The 16,258-nt window shown below is 56.7% G+C and overlaps 2 protein-coding genes across 15 annotated transcripts in view; one reads left to right on the forward strand and one right to left on the reverse strand.

Moving 5' to 3' along the window:
• Positions 1-6,739, forward strand: part of CLSTN1 (calsyntenin 1) — a 96,668-nt gene extending 89,929 nt beyond the window's left edge. For all 4 annotated transcript variants that reach the window (XM_054440436.2, XM_054440425.2, XM_054440416.2 and 1 more), the window contains 7 exons: positions 130-278; positions 570-796; positions 1,603-1,773; positions 2,199-2,344; positions 3,844-3,979; positions 4,352-4,536; positions 5,038-6,739. In XM_054440436.2, coding sequence (XP_054296411.1) covers positions 130-278; positions 570-796; positions 1,603-1,773; positions 2,199-2,344; positions 3,844-3,979; positions 4,352-4,536; positions 5,038-5,235 — 1,212 coding nt within the window. In that variant the 3' untranslated portion in view covers positions 5,236-6,739. The remainder of the gene's footprint in view (positions 1-129; positions 279-569; positions 797-1,602; positions 1,774-2,198; positions 2,345-3,843; positions 3,980-4,351; positions 4,537-5,037) is intronic.
• Positions 6,740-6,896: 157 nt separating this feature from the next.
• The window catches only part of PIK3CD (phosphatidylinositol-4,5-bisphosphate 3-kinase catalytic subunit delta), a 97,673-nt gene continuing 88,311 nt past the window's right edge, over positions 6,897-16,258 (reverse strand). For 6 of the 11 annotated variants that reach the window (XM_054440305.2, XM_054440295.2, XM_054440313.2 and 3 more), the window contains 15 exons: positions 15,709-15,805; positions 15,484-15,614; positions 15,065-15,115; positions 14,817-14,984; positions 14,559-14,680; positions 14,220-14,363; positions 13,947-14,046; positions 13,654-13,832; positions 13,451-13,563; positions 13,201-13,279; positions 12,515-12,682; positions 11,718-11,841; positions 11,389-11,534; positions 10,874-11,006; positions 6,897-8,902 (listed from right to left, as the gene is read on the reverse strand). In XM_054440305.2, coding sequence (XP_054296280.1) covers positions 8,765-8,902; positions 10,874-11,006; positions 11,389-11,534; positions 11,718-11,841; positions 12,515-12,682; positions 13,201-13,279; positions 13,451-13,563; positions 13,654-13,832; positions 13,947-14,046; positions 14,220-14,363; positions 14,559-14,680; positions 14,817-14,984; positions 15,065-15,115; positions 15,484-15,614; positions 15,709-15,805 — 1,893 coding nt within the window. In that variant the 3' untranslated portion in view covers positions 6,897-8,764. The remainder of the gene's footprint in view (positions 8,903-10,873; positions 11,007-11,388; positions 11,535-11,717; positions 11,842-12,514; positions 12,683-13,200; positions 13,280-13,450; positions 13,564-13,653; positions 13,833-13,946; positions 14,047-14,219; positions 14,364-14,558; positions 14,681-14,816; positions 14,985-15,064; positions 15,116-15,483; positions 15,615-15,708; positions 15,806-16,258) is intronic. The other 5 variants (XM_063668149.1, XM_063668150.1, XM_063668152.1 and 2 more) reach the window with 3 other exon arrangements.

Here is a 16,258-nt window from a genome sequence, read left to right on the forward strand (position 1 = left end):
GAGCTTTTCTTTTTCAAGTCAGCAATTCAAATCGACCCCAGGCCAATCCCCTTTGTGGAGGCATCTGTGGTTTCAGCTCCTGCAGTTACTGGCTTATTCCTCTCCTCTCTGTGCCTGGTGTGATTTCAGATCCAAGCACACCCCAGCCAGTTGGTATTGACCTTGGAGGGAGAAGACCTCGGGGAATTGGATAAGGCCATGCAGCACGTCTCGTACCTGAACTCCAGGCAGTTCCCCACGCCCGGAATTCGCAGGCTCAGAATCACCAGCACAATCAAGTACGTCCTGATTTTTAACAGTAGGCCTGTTTTGCCCAATGACACTTGTATATTTAGGTTTTTAAGACAGCCTAACCCCTTCTGTAAGGAAAGGTGAGCCATCGTGTGTTACCAGAAAGTGTGGGGGAGGGATCTGAGTGATATTTATGCATCATGTTTGCAAGTGTGTTCCTGGAGTGGCCCTGGCAGGTGTTAGTGGGGGCCTCTGTATCCCACCTCCATGTGCCTTTGCACAGGTGGGCTCCAAGATCGGCTCCCAAAGCCCTGACCTTCCCCATTTCTTGCTGGCAGGTGTTTTAACGAGGCCACCTGCATTTCGGTCCCCCCAGTAGATGGCTCCGTGATGGTTTTACAGCCCGAAGAGCCCAAGATCAGCCTGAGCGGCGTCCACCATTTTGCCCGAGCGGCTTCTGAATTTGAAAGCTCAGAAGGGGTGTTCCTTTTCCCTGAGCTTCGCATCATCAGCACCATCACAAGAGAAGTGGAGCCTGAAGGGGACGGGGCTGAGGACCCCACAGGTAATGTGCTCTGTGGGGCACGGGCTCCCTCGCCTCGGCCGGAAACCCTGTTGTCCCCGTGTACTTGGCGGGGCTCTTTGTCTCTGTGGGATTTGGGGAGGTTTTAACGTTTTGTTGGTGTTCTCTTGGGTGGGCTTCTGGAATCTGACCCGTTAGCTGGAGCTCATGGTGATCTCTGGAGTCCCATCTGGAGGGGTCTTGCATCTTTTCCTGGTTGCTGTCAGGCTTTGAGATGTGGCTTGAGGTTGAGGGGTTGAGGGCACTTGCGGGAGACACTGCTTGCGCCTGCCAGTCTGGCCAGCCCATGGGGGCACAATGTCCCCACAGTTCTTGCTCAGGACACATGAAACTCCTCCCCCTTTTTTTTTTTTTTTTGAGATGGAGTCTCACTCTGTCGCCCAGGCTGGAGTGCAATGGTGCCATTTTGGCTCACTGCAACCTCCACCTCCTGGGTTCAAGCGATTCTCCTGCCTCAGCCTCCCGAGTAGCTGGGATTACAGGGACCCGCCACAACGCCCGGTTAATTTTTGTATTTTTAGTAGAGACGGGCTTTCACCCTGTTGGCCAGGCTGGTCTCAAACTCCTGACCTCAGGTGATCCACCTGTCTTGGTCTCCCAAAGTGCTGGGATTACAGCGTGAGCCACCGTGCCTGGCCGTTTCTTGCAAGCAGCTCTCGCTTGCTTCTGTCGTTGGTCCTTACAAGAGCCGTGTAGGTTTGGGGTGAGCCAGCAGGGCATCCCGTGTGCCCCGCCTCTCTGGGCCCCACTGCCCCTACTTAATATTTCTGGTTGGGCCTCTTTTGCAGTTCAAGAATCACTGGTGTCCGAGGAGATCGTGCACGACCTGGATACCTGTGAGGTCACGGTGGAGGGAGAGGAGCTGAACCACGAGCAGGAGAGCCTAGAGGTGGACATGGCCCGCCTGCAGCAGAAGGGCATCGAAGTGAGCAGCTCTGAGCTGGGCATGACCTTCACAGGTAAGGGGAGCGCTGCAGCCACGCAGGTGGCCCAGGCTGCAAGAGGGGACTTTGAGAGCTCTTGGCCGGCTGCTGCCTGCCATCTGAGAATGTTGAGTTATCTTAGAGGGAGATGGGGAAGGAGCACGTTCTCTGGGATCATTGTTGGCTGCATGCATACTCCTATCTCCTAGACAGGAATCAGATGTGTAGCCACTACTCTCTAAAGGGGGAGGGTTGAGGTGTAGGATGACACGTCCCCCACAGAGGGAAGAAAGCCCCTGTGCACATTGCATTTATTCCCATGGCTAGAAAGCCAACTTGTGTGACCCCTTGGCCTAGCTAACCCGGGTGTCTAATTGAGCCTACCTGTGCTGACGGCTGCAGCCCTGCCCATGCTCCTGCCCTAAGCCACCCGGCAATCTTCCCCCTTTCAACCCCTGCAGGTGTGGACACCATGGCCAGCTACGAGGAGGTTTTGCACCTGCTGCGCTATCGGAACTGGCACGCCAGGTCCTTGCTTGACCGGAAGTTTAAGCTCATCTGCTCAGAGCTGAATGGCCGCTACATCAGCAACGAATTTAAGGTGGAGGTGAGTACAGGGCTCCCGCAGAGCAGGGCCAATAGCAGCAGTGAGTGAGTGCCCTGATTCGCAGCCCTAATGTTCACAAACGCCAACCCTCAGAGCATTCACGGTGGCCGCTCTACAGGCTCATTCTAGGGGGTCGCCTTTCCAGCCTGGGGCCTGCTGCAGGTTACACTTGGGCTTGTTGGAGTGACAAGTTGTGTTTGGGGTGGGCTGGGGTGGGGGATGCCCCCCTTTCCCTGGCTGCCTCAGCCTGAGTTGGAGCCTAAGGAACTTTGGAGGGAGATGACACAGAGCAAGTGGCAGTTAATGCCTCTGGGGCTTCTTGAGATTTCCCATGAGAGAAACAGGAGGATGCGGTTTTATTTATTTATTTATTTTTGGAGACGAGGTCTCACTGTGTTGCCCAGGCTGGTCTTGTTCCCCCGGATTCAAGCAGTCCACCTGCCTTGGCCTCCCAAAGTGCTAGGATTATAGGCGTGAACCACTGTGCCCAGCCAAGGACACTGCTTTAGAAAGAGCAGCATCCAGGGAACCAAAAGTTCTCTGCATCTGTGCCAGGTCACTGGCCCTCCTGTGAAAGAAGTCGAGTCCTCGGCCCAGGTTGAGAGGGGCTCATGCAGGGACCCGCATGGGCAGGACCAGTGCTGCCAAGGCCGGCGATGGTGACTCACAGGCCACACTGGCTGGAGGGTAGCTCGTCCTGCTCTGAGGTCGTCTACAGACCTATCCAGCAGCTGCTTCATCGCTCAGGCCCTCTGTGGCCTGGAGAAAATTGACCCAAAGTTCCTCTTAGCAATGGAATATCTCACCGTGAACTCAAGAGCAGAATGCTAAATTCGGTGCCTGTTTTGTTTGAGTCAAAGGGTAACAGATTTGAAAGGAAATCCATGGCAGTGATTGGTGCTGTCTTTCACACGGCTATGGTCTACGCCAGTGCTTCCCCCAACAACCCATGGGGAAGGACCATCGGCTTCTTTTTCTGCTCTTGTTTTGGGCATAATCTTTTATAAAATGCAATAAAAATGGATTGCAGCCAGGTGCATGGTGCTTGCCTGTAGTCCCAGCTACTTGAGAGGCTGAGGTGGGAGGATTACTTGAGCGGGGAAGTTCCAGGCTGCAGTGAGCTGTTGTGATCATGCCTGTGAATAGCTACTGCGCTCCAGCCCAGGCAACACAGCAAGACCCAGTCTCAACAAATACTAATAAGTAGAAAAGTGATACATTTCTGGAATGTGTGAGAATATTAGATTGTTACAGCAATTTCTAAGTGCTTACTACTCTTTTTTGTTTGGTTGGTTTTTGTTTCTTTTTTTTTTTGTTTTTTAAGTGCTTACTCTTGATTTTTTTTTTTCTCTCCTTTTCCCGTAGCTCCGTTTGCCCCCAGCTGTGGTCCAGGAACCACTCTGAGTGGCACTGGTCATGCCAGCTGTGGGACTCCACTATCACCTCTTGGGCAGGCTCAGGATGCCTGTCTCCAGCGATCCTCTCTTTCTCTGCTGTAGGTGAACGTAATCCACACGGCCAACCCCATGGAACACGCCAACCACATGGCTGCCCAGCCGCAGTTCGTGCACCCGGAACACCGCTCCTTCGTCGACCTGTCAGGCCACAACCTGGCCAACCCCCACCCGTTTGCAGGTAGGACAAGGGGAGGGAGACCGAGCGGAGATGCTCCATGCCGTCCGCCCTGGCCCCACCCCACCGTGGGCACAGCCTCCTGCTCAGCATGACTGCCGGTCATTCCCTGTCCCAATTATTCCCTGTCACACAAGGAAACTAAAGCCCTCCAAGAGGGCAGATGATGTCACCCGCAGCCGTAGAGCAGGATGTGGCCGAGCCAGATTGGAGGCCCATGCCGAGCTTTTCCTGGTATTTCCTCCTGGCATGTGGGTTCAGATGAAGCATGCTGTCCAGCCCGTTTTGACCGGGCACAGCCGAGGAGGTCAAGGGCCCAGTGGCCCTCTGGGTTGAGTGACCTCACTCACGCCCTGCCGCCTCATTCTCCCGCAGTTGTCCCCAGCACTGCGACCGTTGTGATTGTGGTGTGCGTCAGCTTCCTGGTGTTCATGATTATCCTGGGGGTATTTCGGATCCGGGCCGCACATCAGCGGACCATGCGGGATCAGGACACCGGGAAGGAGAACGAGATGGACTGGGACGACTCCGCCCTGACCATCACCGTCAACCCCATGGAGGTAGGAGTGGGCAGGCGACCTCTAGGACTGAGAGGCAGCACAGGCCAGGGCCTCCGAGAAGCCGGTACGGCGCGGCTCCTTCGGGTTCACATGCTTTCCATCACATCATCTGCTCAGCAAGCCTGGGGCTTAGGTGTCTTCATGGGTAATCCGAGGCCGAGAGTGGCCTTATTCAAGGCCATTCTGCCTAGTAAGGGAAGAGATGAGCCGTGCCAGGGCTTGGCGCTCTTGGGTCATGGTAATCCTGAGAGAGTTCTCTGGTGGTGCAGCAAAGGTGCTGTCCCAAGCTGCTTTGTATGTGGGTGACTCCGTGGGTGCTGACTGGAGCTTTGTTTTCCCTTCACTCTAATATAACTTCCGGTGCCGTCCTGGCTGCTTTGTCACTGGAGAGGGAAACGCTGGGGCAAGTTCTCCTTTCTCTGTGGCTGTCGAGAGGAGAATGCCGGGTGACGGGGCTGTGGGCAGGGCCAGACTCACGTGGCGGTCACTTCTCCTTGTCAGACCTATGAGGACCAGCACAGCAGTGAGGAGGAGGAGGAAGAGGAGGAGGAAGAGGAGAGCGAGGACGGCGAGGAAGAAGATGACATCACCAGCGCAGAGTCGGAGAGCAGCGAGGAGGAGGAGGGGGAGCAGGGCGACCCACAGAACGCAACCCGGCAGCAGCAGCTGGAGTGGGATGACTCCACCCTCAGCTACTGACCCGCGCCCCGGCCACCTCGGTTTCTGCTTTCGAAGACTCTGCTGCCATCCGTTCTCCCAGTCCCAAGGGTCCACGATGTACAAAGTCATTTCGGCCAGTAGGTGTGCAGACCCCTTCCCGCCACGATCGTCGCCGTGCTTGGTGTGTAGGACCCTAGGCTCCCCGCCCGCCCTCTGCCTGGTCGCGCTCTTCAGTCCCACGAGGAGCTGACACGTCATCTCTGGCCACCATCCGGCTCGCACAGGGGCCTCGCAGCGCCTCAGGCCCCGTGTTTGTGTCTGGAGTCTCCCCCCGGGGAGAGGACGCTGGCCCCTCGCACTCCAGAAAAGCCATGCCAGCTGGACTCGTTGACAAAGGGTAAAACATGCTCACTCCCACCCGGTAATCATTTTTTTCTTTTTTTAAAAAAAGTTTTTATTTTTTCCAAACTAGTGCATGTATAAATAATGGCAGGATGGGGGGTACTGTGTAGATGATTAACTGACTTTTTAATATTTTGTAAATAAATCGGATTCCTTGTGTCCTTTGTGCTAGTGTAACCCGGGACTGGAATGTAAAGTGAAGCTCTGAGCACGGGCTCTTCCCGCCGGGCCCTCCGTCCCCAGACCCCAGAAGGAGAGGCCCACCCCACCCAGCCCCACCCCAGCCCCGCCCCAGCCCCTGCTCAGGTCTGAGTGTGGCTGGGAGTCGGGGGCCACAGGCCTCTAGCTATGCTGCTCAAGAGACCAGATCAGGGACCGCTCTTTGGTAGCTACAAGTAGCCGGGCCTTGCCTTTGGGATTCTACCTGTTCCTAATTTGGTGTGGGGCGTGGGGTGCGGGGGTCCCCGGCTCCTTTTCCACACTTCTCCTCCGACAGCAGCTCCCTGGGCAGTGGCCTGGTCTCACCGTGTGCAGCCTTGTGGTTTATGCTTAGATGTACATTTTCCTGCTGGTAAAAGGAGAAACTGACAGGTGTCCTGCAGACCGTCTGACCACTCCCTTCGGAGACGGCAGGAGGCCTAAGCGATCCGTACTCAGAACGTCCAGCAGAGACCCATGGCCCGAAGTCAAAGTGCTGGAATTTTCCAAAACAGCCTGTTCTCTCCTCTCTCCTCCCCAGAGCCCCCCCTGCCATCAGGGGGGTTGAAATCCCTCTCCCCCAGGAGCCCTGCTGCTTTGCTTGGTGGTAGGGCAGAAGGAGAGCAAACGGTCATGGTCTAAAACCCACATAGCACTTTGCTCTTAGTTACATGTAAAATTTTAGATTTCTAAAACGGGTGGGCAATCATTTTGAATACTGTTCTGTGACCCTGACTGCTAGTTCTGAGGACACTGGTGGCTGTGCTATGTGTGGCCATCCTCCATGTCCCGTCCTTGTAGCTGCTCTGTTTAGACAGCGGACAGACGCTCACGCCCAGGGGATGTCCTCACGCTGTCGCCGCGCGGTCTCCCTTCGCAGATGTGTATACTGATGATAGGTCAGAAAGTGTATCCGCTACAATAAAGTTCTGGTTCTAACTAACTCCAGCCGGAGCGGGGTTTGTCTTCTCTCCTGTTTGTTTTGGTTTTAAACCTACACTCCCTTGTTTCTTTTTGAGCCGAGAACATAAGAACATAAAAAGGCTTTTTTACACTCCCTTGTTTCTTTTTGAGCCGAGAACATAAGAACATAAAAAGGCTTTTTCTTTCTTTTCATCTGCCTTTACTTCTCATTTCAAGGTTTCACAGAGTGCTGGTCTCAACCCACATCAGTGATACTTAACTTGCCTTCCCCAGACAGAAACATGAAATGACTTAAAAAAATAGAAAATATTCTTCTCGCCAGGCATACAAGACTGTACCCCCAAACCAGAAACGCTGCGGCTGTGCAAAAAGTGTGCTCCCACACCCGCGCACACAGGCGCACTTAAATAAATAACATGCGCACACACGGCTTTCCCCATTTTGAAACACACAGACGGTCTAGTGAGTTTCAGCACTTGCTGGGAACAGGCGTGTGGCCAGGGAGGTGCCCCGCGGGTGGCAATGACTACTGACGGTACCCTGGTGGATCAGAACAGAGCTGGCACCTGAGCCGCTGAGCGGGCGGCTACTTCTGGCTCTGTTGAGTTTTGGAAGACCTTTGAGAGATCAACAGCATCACCGGGCAGGTCCTGAGTCCACGGCTGATATGTTAGAATCACCTGTGGGCTGCTAAAAGCCCACAGTCCTAGCCTCATCTGCAGAGTCGGCTTCCGAAGGCTGGGAGAAACCCTGGAACCTGCATTTCTAAAGCTGCTCAAATCCAGGCCTTTGGAGGCTTAAGACAGCCTGCACCATTTCAAACTAAGTATAGTCAGACAGATCCCAGCACACCCCCTCGTTCTCACACTTCTGGTACCTCAGCACTCTCACAGCAGGTTCCCAAAGGTGATGGTTCTGGAAGAGTTCTGGCCTCATCCTTTTGTTAAAACCTGCTTTCAGAGGTGGCTTAGACAATGGCAGAGTGGGCCGGGCGCAGTAGCTCATGCCTGTAATCCCAGCACTTTGGGAGGCTGAGGTGGGTGGATCACCTGAGGTCAGGAGTTTGAGACCAGCCTGGCCAACATGGTGAAACCCCGTCTCTACCAAAAATAGAAAAATTAGCTGGGTACGGTGGTGCACACCTGTAATCCCAGCTACTCAGGAGGCTGAGGCAGAAGAATCACTTGAACCCGGGAGGTGGAGGTTACAGTGAGCCAAAATTGCACCACTGCACTCCAGCCTGGGCAACAGCGCGAGACCCCCATCTCAAAAAAAAAAAAAAAAAAATTTGAGATAATGGCAGAGTATTCGCCTCTGACCTGCTTTTGCCTTCACGCATGACCGGGGTGAGCTACGTGAGGCCCAGATCTCTTTAACACGCCCCGAGGACCAGCGCAGATTCTCCTTTATGGGGCTGGGCCTGATCTCCCCGGCCGTAGAGGTGTGGTGAGTCAGCTATTATTTTCTTACCTGCAAACAAAATCACTTTACAGTAGAGAAAGGTGAGGGAATTCTCGTACCCAAGACCCACTTGAAAAGTGGAGAGCAAGCATCCCTGAATCTAGAGGGTACCCCGGCTGCCTCGGGGAGCTGCCAGAACTCAGTCTAGGGAGGACACACAGGGTGGGTCACACAAGGATCGAGGCATCCTGTCGGACAGTAGGCACCAGGTGACTGCCAGGCGCCAGGACCCAGGCAGTCTGGCGGGAGGCCTGGGAAGAAGGTTCCCTTGGGAGGAGAACAGTCTTTGCTGGGCCCAGATCCACCAGCTGGAAGACTTGGGGTGACAATCCTCAGCCAAAAGCCAGGTGCAGCCTCGAGGGACCCAGCACCGCCGCTGCACGAAGGAGGCATTTCCGTTTATGGCTGTTTAGCTCCTTCAGCATTTCAAGTCATAAATAAATAACCAGTGTAAACAAAAGGCAGCCGTGTAGGTTCTTTCCCATTAGGTGCAGTTCAGGCTCTTCAGCCCCTTTAGGACCAACGTGCCTGGTCCCCACGACCTGCAGCTGCCTCCTCTTGGGCCCAGGGCTGGGAGGAGCCGCTACTGCCTGTTGTCTTTGGACACGTTGTGGGCCAGCCAGTTCACTTTGGTTTTCCAGCTCTCACGGAGGGCTTCGTTAAACTTCACTCGGAAGTGCTTCAGCGCCTCCTCCTCTGTTTTCCCCAGTGCCAGGGAGTCCTGCAAATAAATCACAGCAGTGTCCACGTTAAGAGGGCCCGGACCTTGCTCTGGGATGCGGCCCTCTCTGGGGACTTCAGTCACTGCATGAAGTAGTTAGTAGAGAGCTCCCAGCATCTCAGGAAAAGCTCTCTATTCCGCTGCCACCCTCAAATAAAGGTGCCAAAGACGTCTTGGCCCCAGAGCCCCCAGTTCCCAAGTGACCTCGCCTCCCCCACTGGAGAAGTGGCTCTGGGAGGAGCGTGGGAGCAGCTTCTGCAGGGACTGGGCACCAGAGGGAAGGTCCTGGCAAGCATGTGTGGCCCCAGCAGCCTCACTGCCCCACCCCACCTTCTCACATGGAGAGGACACAAGAAGGAAAAAAAATATATATACACATATATGTATATATATATATTTTTGAGATAGTCTCACTCTGTCCCCCAGGCTGGAGTGCAGGGGCATGATCTCGGCTCACTGCAACCTCCGCCTCCCAGGTTCAAGTGATTCTTCTGCCTCAACCTCCCAAGCAGCTAGGACTACAGGCAGCCACCACCACGCCCGGCAAATTTTTTGTATTTTTTAGTAGAGACGGGGTTTCACCGTGTTAGCCAGGATGGTCTCGATCTCCTGACCTCGTGATTCACCCGCCTTGGCCTCCCAAAGTGCTGGGTTTACAGGCGTGAGCCATCGTGCCCGGCCAATTTTTTCTTTTTGAGACAGAGTCTTGCTTTGTCACCTGAGCTGGAGTGCAGTGGCGCGATCTAGAATTACTGCAGCCTCAGTCTCTCGTGTTCAAGTGATTCTTCTGCCTCAGCCTCATGAATAGCTGGGATTACAGGCATGTGCCACCATGCCTGGCTAATTTTTTGTATTTTAAGTAGTGATGGGGTTTCACCATGTTGGCCTGGCTGGTCTCGAACTCCTGACCTCAGGTGATCCACCTGCCTCAGCCTCCCAAAGTGCTGGGATTACAGGCATGAGCCACCATGCCCAACCTGGAAAAATATCTTTTATTTATGTTTATTTTTATTTTTATTATTATATTTTGAGACGGAGTTTTGCTTTCGTTGCCCAGGCTAGAGTGCAGTGGCACGATCTCGGCTCACTGCAACTTCCGCCTCCCAGGTTCAAGTGATTCTTCTGCCTGAGCCTCCTGAGTAGCTGGGATTACAGATGCGTGCCACCACATCTGGCTAATTTTTGTATTTTTAGTAGAGACAGGGTTTCACCATGTTGGTCAGGCTGATCTCGAACTCCTGACCTCGTGATCCGCCCACCTCGGCCTCCCAAAGTGCTGGGATTACAGGCGTGAGCCACTGCGCCCGGCCTGGAAAAATATCTTTTTTTATTATTTATTTTTATCTTTTTTGAGACCGAGTTTTGCTCTTGCTGCCCAGGCTGGAGTGCAATGACGCAATCTCGGCTCACTGCAACCTCCACCTCCTGGGTTCAAGCGATTCTCCTGCCTGAGCCTCCCGAAAGTAGCTGGGATTATGGGAATGCACCACCATGCCCAGCTAATTTTGTATTTTTAGTAGAGACAGGGTTTCCCCATGTTGGTCAGGCTGGTGTCGAACTCCCGACCTCACGTGATCCGCCCACCTCGGCCTCCCAAAGTGCTGGGATTACAGGCGTGAGCCACCACGCCCCGCCAAAAAATATCTTTTAGAAGGCAGAGGGAGCCAGATCTCATGCGGCCCCCTAGTGGACACCTGAAAGCCCCGCAGCCCCTGAGCACAGCACCCCAACCTGGAGAGGTCACTACACATCTGCCACTGAGTGGAACCATGCCCAGGCGGCTCAACTCTGGTCCAGCCACTTTCCCCTCCACCGCCCACCAGCTCCACTGCTGGGTCCTGGGACGGCATGAGGCACACACAGCTCAGTGCCCTTTGCGGCCTACTGCACTCAGGGCCCTCCTAGGTCACATTGCTTGGGGGCAGGCCTTGGAAGGCCATTGGCGACAGCAGTCTCCTGCCTGGCACATGCCTTGAGATACTGGATGTCTTTGGAGCAGCTGAGCTCAGGCAGGCCTGCCGCCCGCATCAGGGCAAAGAGGTGGAGGAAGAGAAGCCCGTGGCGCCGCAGGATGGTGTAGGCCCTTTCACAGTAGCCCCGGAACCTGCAGGTAGGGGACAGAGGAAGTGAGGCTCTGGGACCTCCCAGCCACAGGCCAGAGGGCCGCTCTGCATCCAACCAGACCCTTCCCCAAGGACACCTGCCCTTGCCCTGGAAATGGGTGGACACAAGGCCTCCAGTTCTTCTAACTGACCCCCGTGCCCCAGCCAGCCTCCTGCTACATGACCCACAAACCTGCCCACATTGCCCAAAAGGGGCACTGCAGGGCGGAGCAGGGGCATGTTCCAAACCCATCAACAGTTGGGGTGAGGGGCCAGGTGTGGGGCTGAGAGCTGAGCCCCATCCTGCACCCTGCCTGGGAACCTCTGCCCCGTTCCCTGGGGCCCCACACCGAGGGGCATCTGGTGGGACTCAGGCACTCTCACCGTTCAAATTTCTCACTATTATTAGTCTTCCCCTGCTGAATCACATGGACAAAGTCATAGGTGAGGATGAATGGGACACGCTCGCGGTTGATTCCAAACTTGGTCTTGAAATTCCCCAGAAAGTGGCCAAAATCAATGTGGAACAGCTGAGGGGAGGGGAGAGGAGGGGGAGGATTGAGAAGGTATCAGAGAGGAGAGAATCCAGGGGAGACAGGAAGCCAGCAGGGCTGGGGGACCCCTGCCACAGAGCTGTGTGCCAGGCAGAAGGGCCAGCAGGCTGGGGCCAGAAGCCAAGTCCCCACAGCAGCTGCCAGCACCAGCCCCCATACCTGCCCACTCTCTCGGATCATGATGTTGTCGCTGTGCCGATCGCCGATGCCCAGCACGTATGTGGCCACACAATAGCCAGCACAGGAGAGGGTGAACTCCTCAATGGCTCGATCCAGGGCCTCCCTGGGTGGGGAAGATTGAAAAGCATGGCCATACCATTTTGCAGCTCCTCCTATCAAGAGGTGGGTTACTACTCCCTCTCCCCTTGAATCTGGCCCTGTGACTTGCTTTGACCAACAGAACATGGAGGACACAATGCTGGACATCGCTTGCAGACACTATTCCAGAGCCAAGGCATGAAGACACCTACAGATCTTGAACCCCACACTCTCAATACAGTCATGGAAGGAAAGTGAGGCTGCTAAATGAGGAGGCCACATGCAGAGAGGCATCACAGACAGCTGGCACCAAGGCCCCAGCAATGAGATGGGTTATCTCAGACCCGCTGGCCCAGTTAAGGCACCAGAAGAGAGCAGCTGCACGAGTGATTATGCGGAACCAGCAGAACAGCCACCCAGCTGAGCCCAGCCCCAGCTGCAGATTTGTGAGCCAATCGTAAATGGCTGTTTTTTAAAGCCCTGCGCTTTGGATGGTGTTGCATAGCAACAGACACTGATACTTGGGGAAGAGAGACCCACCTCACCCCAACCCAGACACAGGCTGGTCCTCAACTGAGCCAAGTAGCCACAGAGATGGTCTGAGGCCCCTCCCCGCTCCTTTGCTCTGACAGGCTAGGCCCTCCTACTCCACACCTCTTGGAAAGGAGAGGGTACCTATCCCCGGGCCTGAAACCCACCCTGGGTTCTTGGACTTCAGCCAGTTGAGCAGGGCGTCCTTGTTGAATGCAGCTGTGGCTGCCATGTTGCTCTTGTTGAGTTGGATGTTGGCGATGGTGTCTGAACGGAGTACCACCTCAATGAGGCCTGTGCGGTCCCCGGTGGGGAGGCAGCCGTAGGGGGTCATCCTAGGCAAGTGGGAAGAGGGATGGGCAAATGGCATGGTCAAGGGCTGTCCCTGAGGCCGCTTGAGCCCCAGAAACTCATGGTGCCCCCAAAAGCCACAGAAGATGCAGCTGCCCACATTGCTAAAAAGCAGGTGAGAGATGCTGGCTCCTTGGAGATGCTGGCACCGGCATCTGAGGTGCAGAAAGCACCACGGCTGAGCTCACGTTTGCTTGGAAGAGAACCAGCCAGGGGCCTTGGGAGAAGATGCCACTGCTTCCCAAGATGGGCTGGGGGAGCCAGGGGCACCCGGGCAACTAAAGCAACACAGCAGGGTACACACTAAGCCCCAGGAGCAGCCTTCATGCATCCTGCTGCCCGTCACCTCCTGGCCTAGAGTTAAACAGCTCCCAGCTCTTCCTAGGACGGCCCTTTCCCCAGCTGAGATAGTCATGCCACCTTCGAAAAGGACCCCTCCAGAGGCACAGACTCCCAGGCCGGGCACAGACACCAAGGGATGATGGGGGGTGGGTGCCCTCACCTCAGGTCCAGCCCCTCCTGCTTCCACAGGACGTCCATGAGCTGGATCATCTGCAGGGTCAGCATGTCCTGCCGGAGGTCTGTGCCACCAGCCGGTGGGAAGAGAAGCGTGAGTTTCTGGTAGGTTCTCTGCTTCCAGCTACACCCAAGCCCTTAAGTCCCAGGATTCCGTCTTCTCCAGCTCCACTCTAGGAGCACCCCAGGACCCCCTAGGGCAGTACAGGTGGGGTGTGGGGAGGCCAGGCCCTCACCATCCCCATTCTTAAAGATGATGCCCACGCTGCCGCCACTGCCTGCCTCCTCGTTGCTGTACATGATCCACAGGGGCTTCATCTTGGAGTCCATGAAGGTGCACTGCTCCACGCTGCCGGGCCAGAGAGCGAGCAGTCAGCGGGGGCTCCTCTGCCGGCCTCCCAGGGGTGGGAGGAGCCCTCGTGGCGGGGCTTGGGCTCACCAGACTTCAGCCAGCAGGGTGCTGGGGTCGAGTGGGGACTGCAGGTGGGAGAGGGCCTCTAGGTAGGCCTCCTGCCGCATGCACAAGTGCATCAGCTCCTTGGTCTGGGGCTTGGGGGTCTTCTGAGAGCTTAGCTTGACGAAGTCGTTCAGGGCCTTCAGTTTGCTCAGTGCTTCTCCCTGGCGGGGAGATGGGAGGGCGGCAGTGGGCAGGTCCCAGCCTCGGCCCGGCCCTGGGGATTCTCAGAGGCTCAGGGCCACCCTCTGCCCACCCCGCAGGGCCTTGAGCCTCACCTGCTTCATCAGCACCTTCATGTGGTGGGTGCTGCCCCTGCAGTACGCCTCCAGGATGAGGCCGAAGCGCAGGGCCACCGATGGCACGTGCATCTCGGAGCTGGAAGGGGAAGGGAGGGCTGAGCCTCACCAGGCAGCACCACGCTGCCCCTCCCACCCAGCAGGACCTAGCGAGGCCAGGACACCCAGGCCTGCTGGAAACGTCCCCCATGGCCTTCCAGGGAGACTCAGGGGCTGGGATTCCCACAGAACGGCTGGGGCAAGTCCCGCTACCGGAGGTGCCAGAAAAGGAAGTGGCCGATCTTGCGGTTGGCCAGGGCCCGGTCCAGCAGGAATTTGGTCAGCTCGCAGTCCAGGTAGGACTCGTACTTGAGCACCTGCACCAGCTGCAGCAGGTACTGGAACAGCTCATCGTCCCTGCAGGGAAGGAAGGCACTGGGGCCTGGAGCTCCCCGACGCAGGACAGGAGGGAGCTCCCTCGGCAGCCAGAGGAAGGCCAGGCAGGAGGGAGCAAGCCCACGGGAAGGTTCAGGCCCCACCCAGAGCCCACGTCCTGGCAGCCAGGACACAGCTGCCCTCTGGAGAAGTGGGGAGCGCCCAGCTGGGACTCACGTCAGTTTCCGCAGCGACTTGATGGCGAAGGAGCCTACGTGGCAATCGGGGAAGCTGAAGTCTAGCAGCTCCAGGGCGCTCAGGACGGGCAGCTCCGGCCAGGAGCACAGCAGGTAGAGCATCTGGGGGGAGCCGAGGTCAGGCTTGGCAGCGGCCGGGGTCAGGGTGAAGGTGGGGGTTGGCTGGGGTCAGAGTGGTGGGTAGCCAGAGGCTGTGGTCTGCTCCCAGCTCCGCCCCCAGGTGCGCCTCTCCACCCACCTGGGCCACATCCTCATGCTTGTTCCACTTGGTGACCAGCAGCAGCCGGGCTAGCGCCTCCGGGAAGTGCTCCTGGACTTCATGCCGCAGCTTCCACACCAGGTCCTTCTCGTGCTCGTACAGCTCCCCAGACCCCCGCCGCTCCAGGATTTCCCGCAGCTGCAACTGCTGAGGGGTGTGGGCAGGGGTGAGGGCTCTGGCTCCATGCCGGCTCCGTGCCCCCCATCCCACACCCCTACTCCACTCACCTCCTCCTCAGTGACATGCACACACTCGCTGTGCCGCCCCAGCTCCAAGATCTGCAACAAACAGCTGCACTCAGCGTCCCCGGGGGCCTGGACCAGCCTGGGCAGGACCCCCAGGCAGGGCATTGCCACCCCGATCGTCCTTGAGGGGGCGCTGTCCTGTGCATGGAGGCACATCCACAGCAGCTCTGGCCTCCACCCACGAGATGCCAAGAGCATCCCTCCCAGCAGCTGTGACAATCGAAAATGTCATCAGACTGCACAGCGTCCCTGCAGGCAAAATGGCCCCTGGGAAGGCCCCAGATATGCCTGGTAGCCCAGCCCCAACGTGGCCAGGGAGCACCCTCTAAAGAGCTCCAGGAGCAGGGCCAGGAGAGCTCCGCGTCAGCCCCTCAGCCTCACGCGGTGGGGCCCCCACTGACCTTCTCCAGGGCGGGATAGTACACAGGGTGCGGGGCCACCTCGGGCAGGCAGATGAGCAGGGCGGCGGCGCTATCCATGTTGGGGTTACTGCGCACAGTGCCCGTGGGGTTCAGCAGCTCACCCTTCTCATCTGAACACAGGGGCAGATGAAGTTGTAGAGGGGTGACCAGCATCTCTGGGACCCTCACACTCCCAACGCCTCTCCCTCCCGGGCCTGGGCCGACCTGGGACGGAGGGCCACATGTAGAGGCAGCGTTCCCCTGTCTTAAGCTGGTCCTTGTAGTCAAACAGCATGAGGTTGGCCCAGGCAATGGGGCAGTCCTGCAGAAGGACAGAGCAGGTGAGGACAGCCACTCAGGGGCCTCCAGACCCAGCTTCCCTGCCCTCCCCCAGGCACCCCACCCGAGAAGACCCAGAGCGCAGCTAAGGTCTCCCAACCAGACCCCTGGAAGACCCTGCTTGGGGAAGGAGAGGAGCCACTTTTTCCTCTTTCCTCTGAGGGCTCCAGTGGTGAAGCCAGCTGACACCTGCTGCACCTTCCTGTTCCCACCTCACCCCTACTCAGGCTTTTTTTTTTTGAGACGGAGTCTTGCTCTGTCGCCCAGGCTGGAGTGCAGTGGCGCGATCTCGGCTCATTGCAACCTCTGCCTCCTGGGTTCAAGCAATTCTCCTCCTGCCTCAGCCTCCCAAGTAGCTGAGATTATAGGCATGCGCCTCCATGCCTGGCTAATTTTTTTGTATTTTTAGTAGAGACGGGGTTTCACCATATTGGCC

This window comes from Pongo pygmaeus, chromosome 1 (assembly GCF_028885625.2).
Source record: "Pongo pygmaeus isolate AG05252 chromosome 1, NHGRI_mPonPyg2-v2.0_pri, whole genome shotgun sequence".
NCBI lineage: Eukaryota > Metazoa > Chordata > Mammalia > Primates > Hominidae > Pongo > Pongo pygmaeus.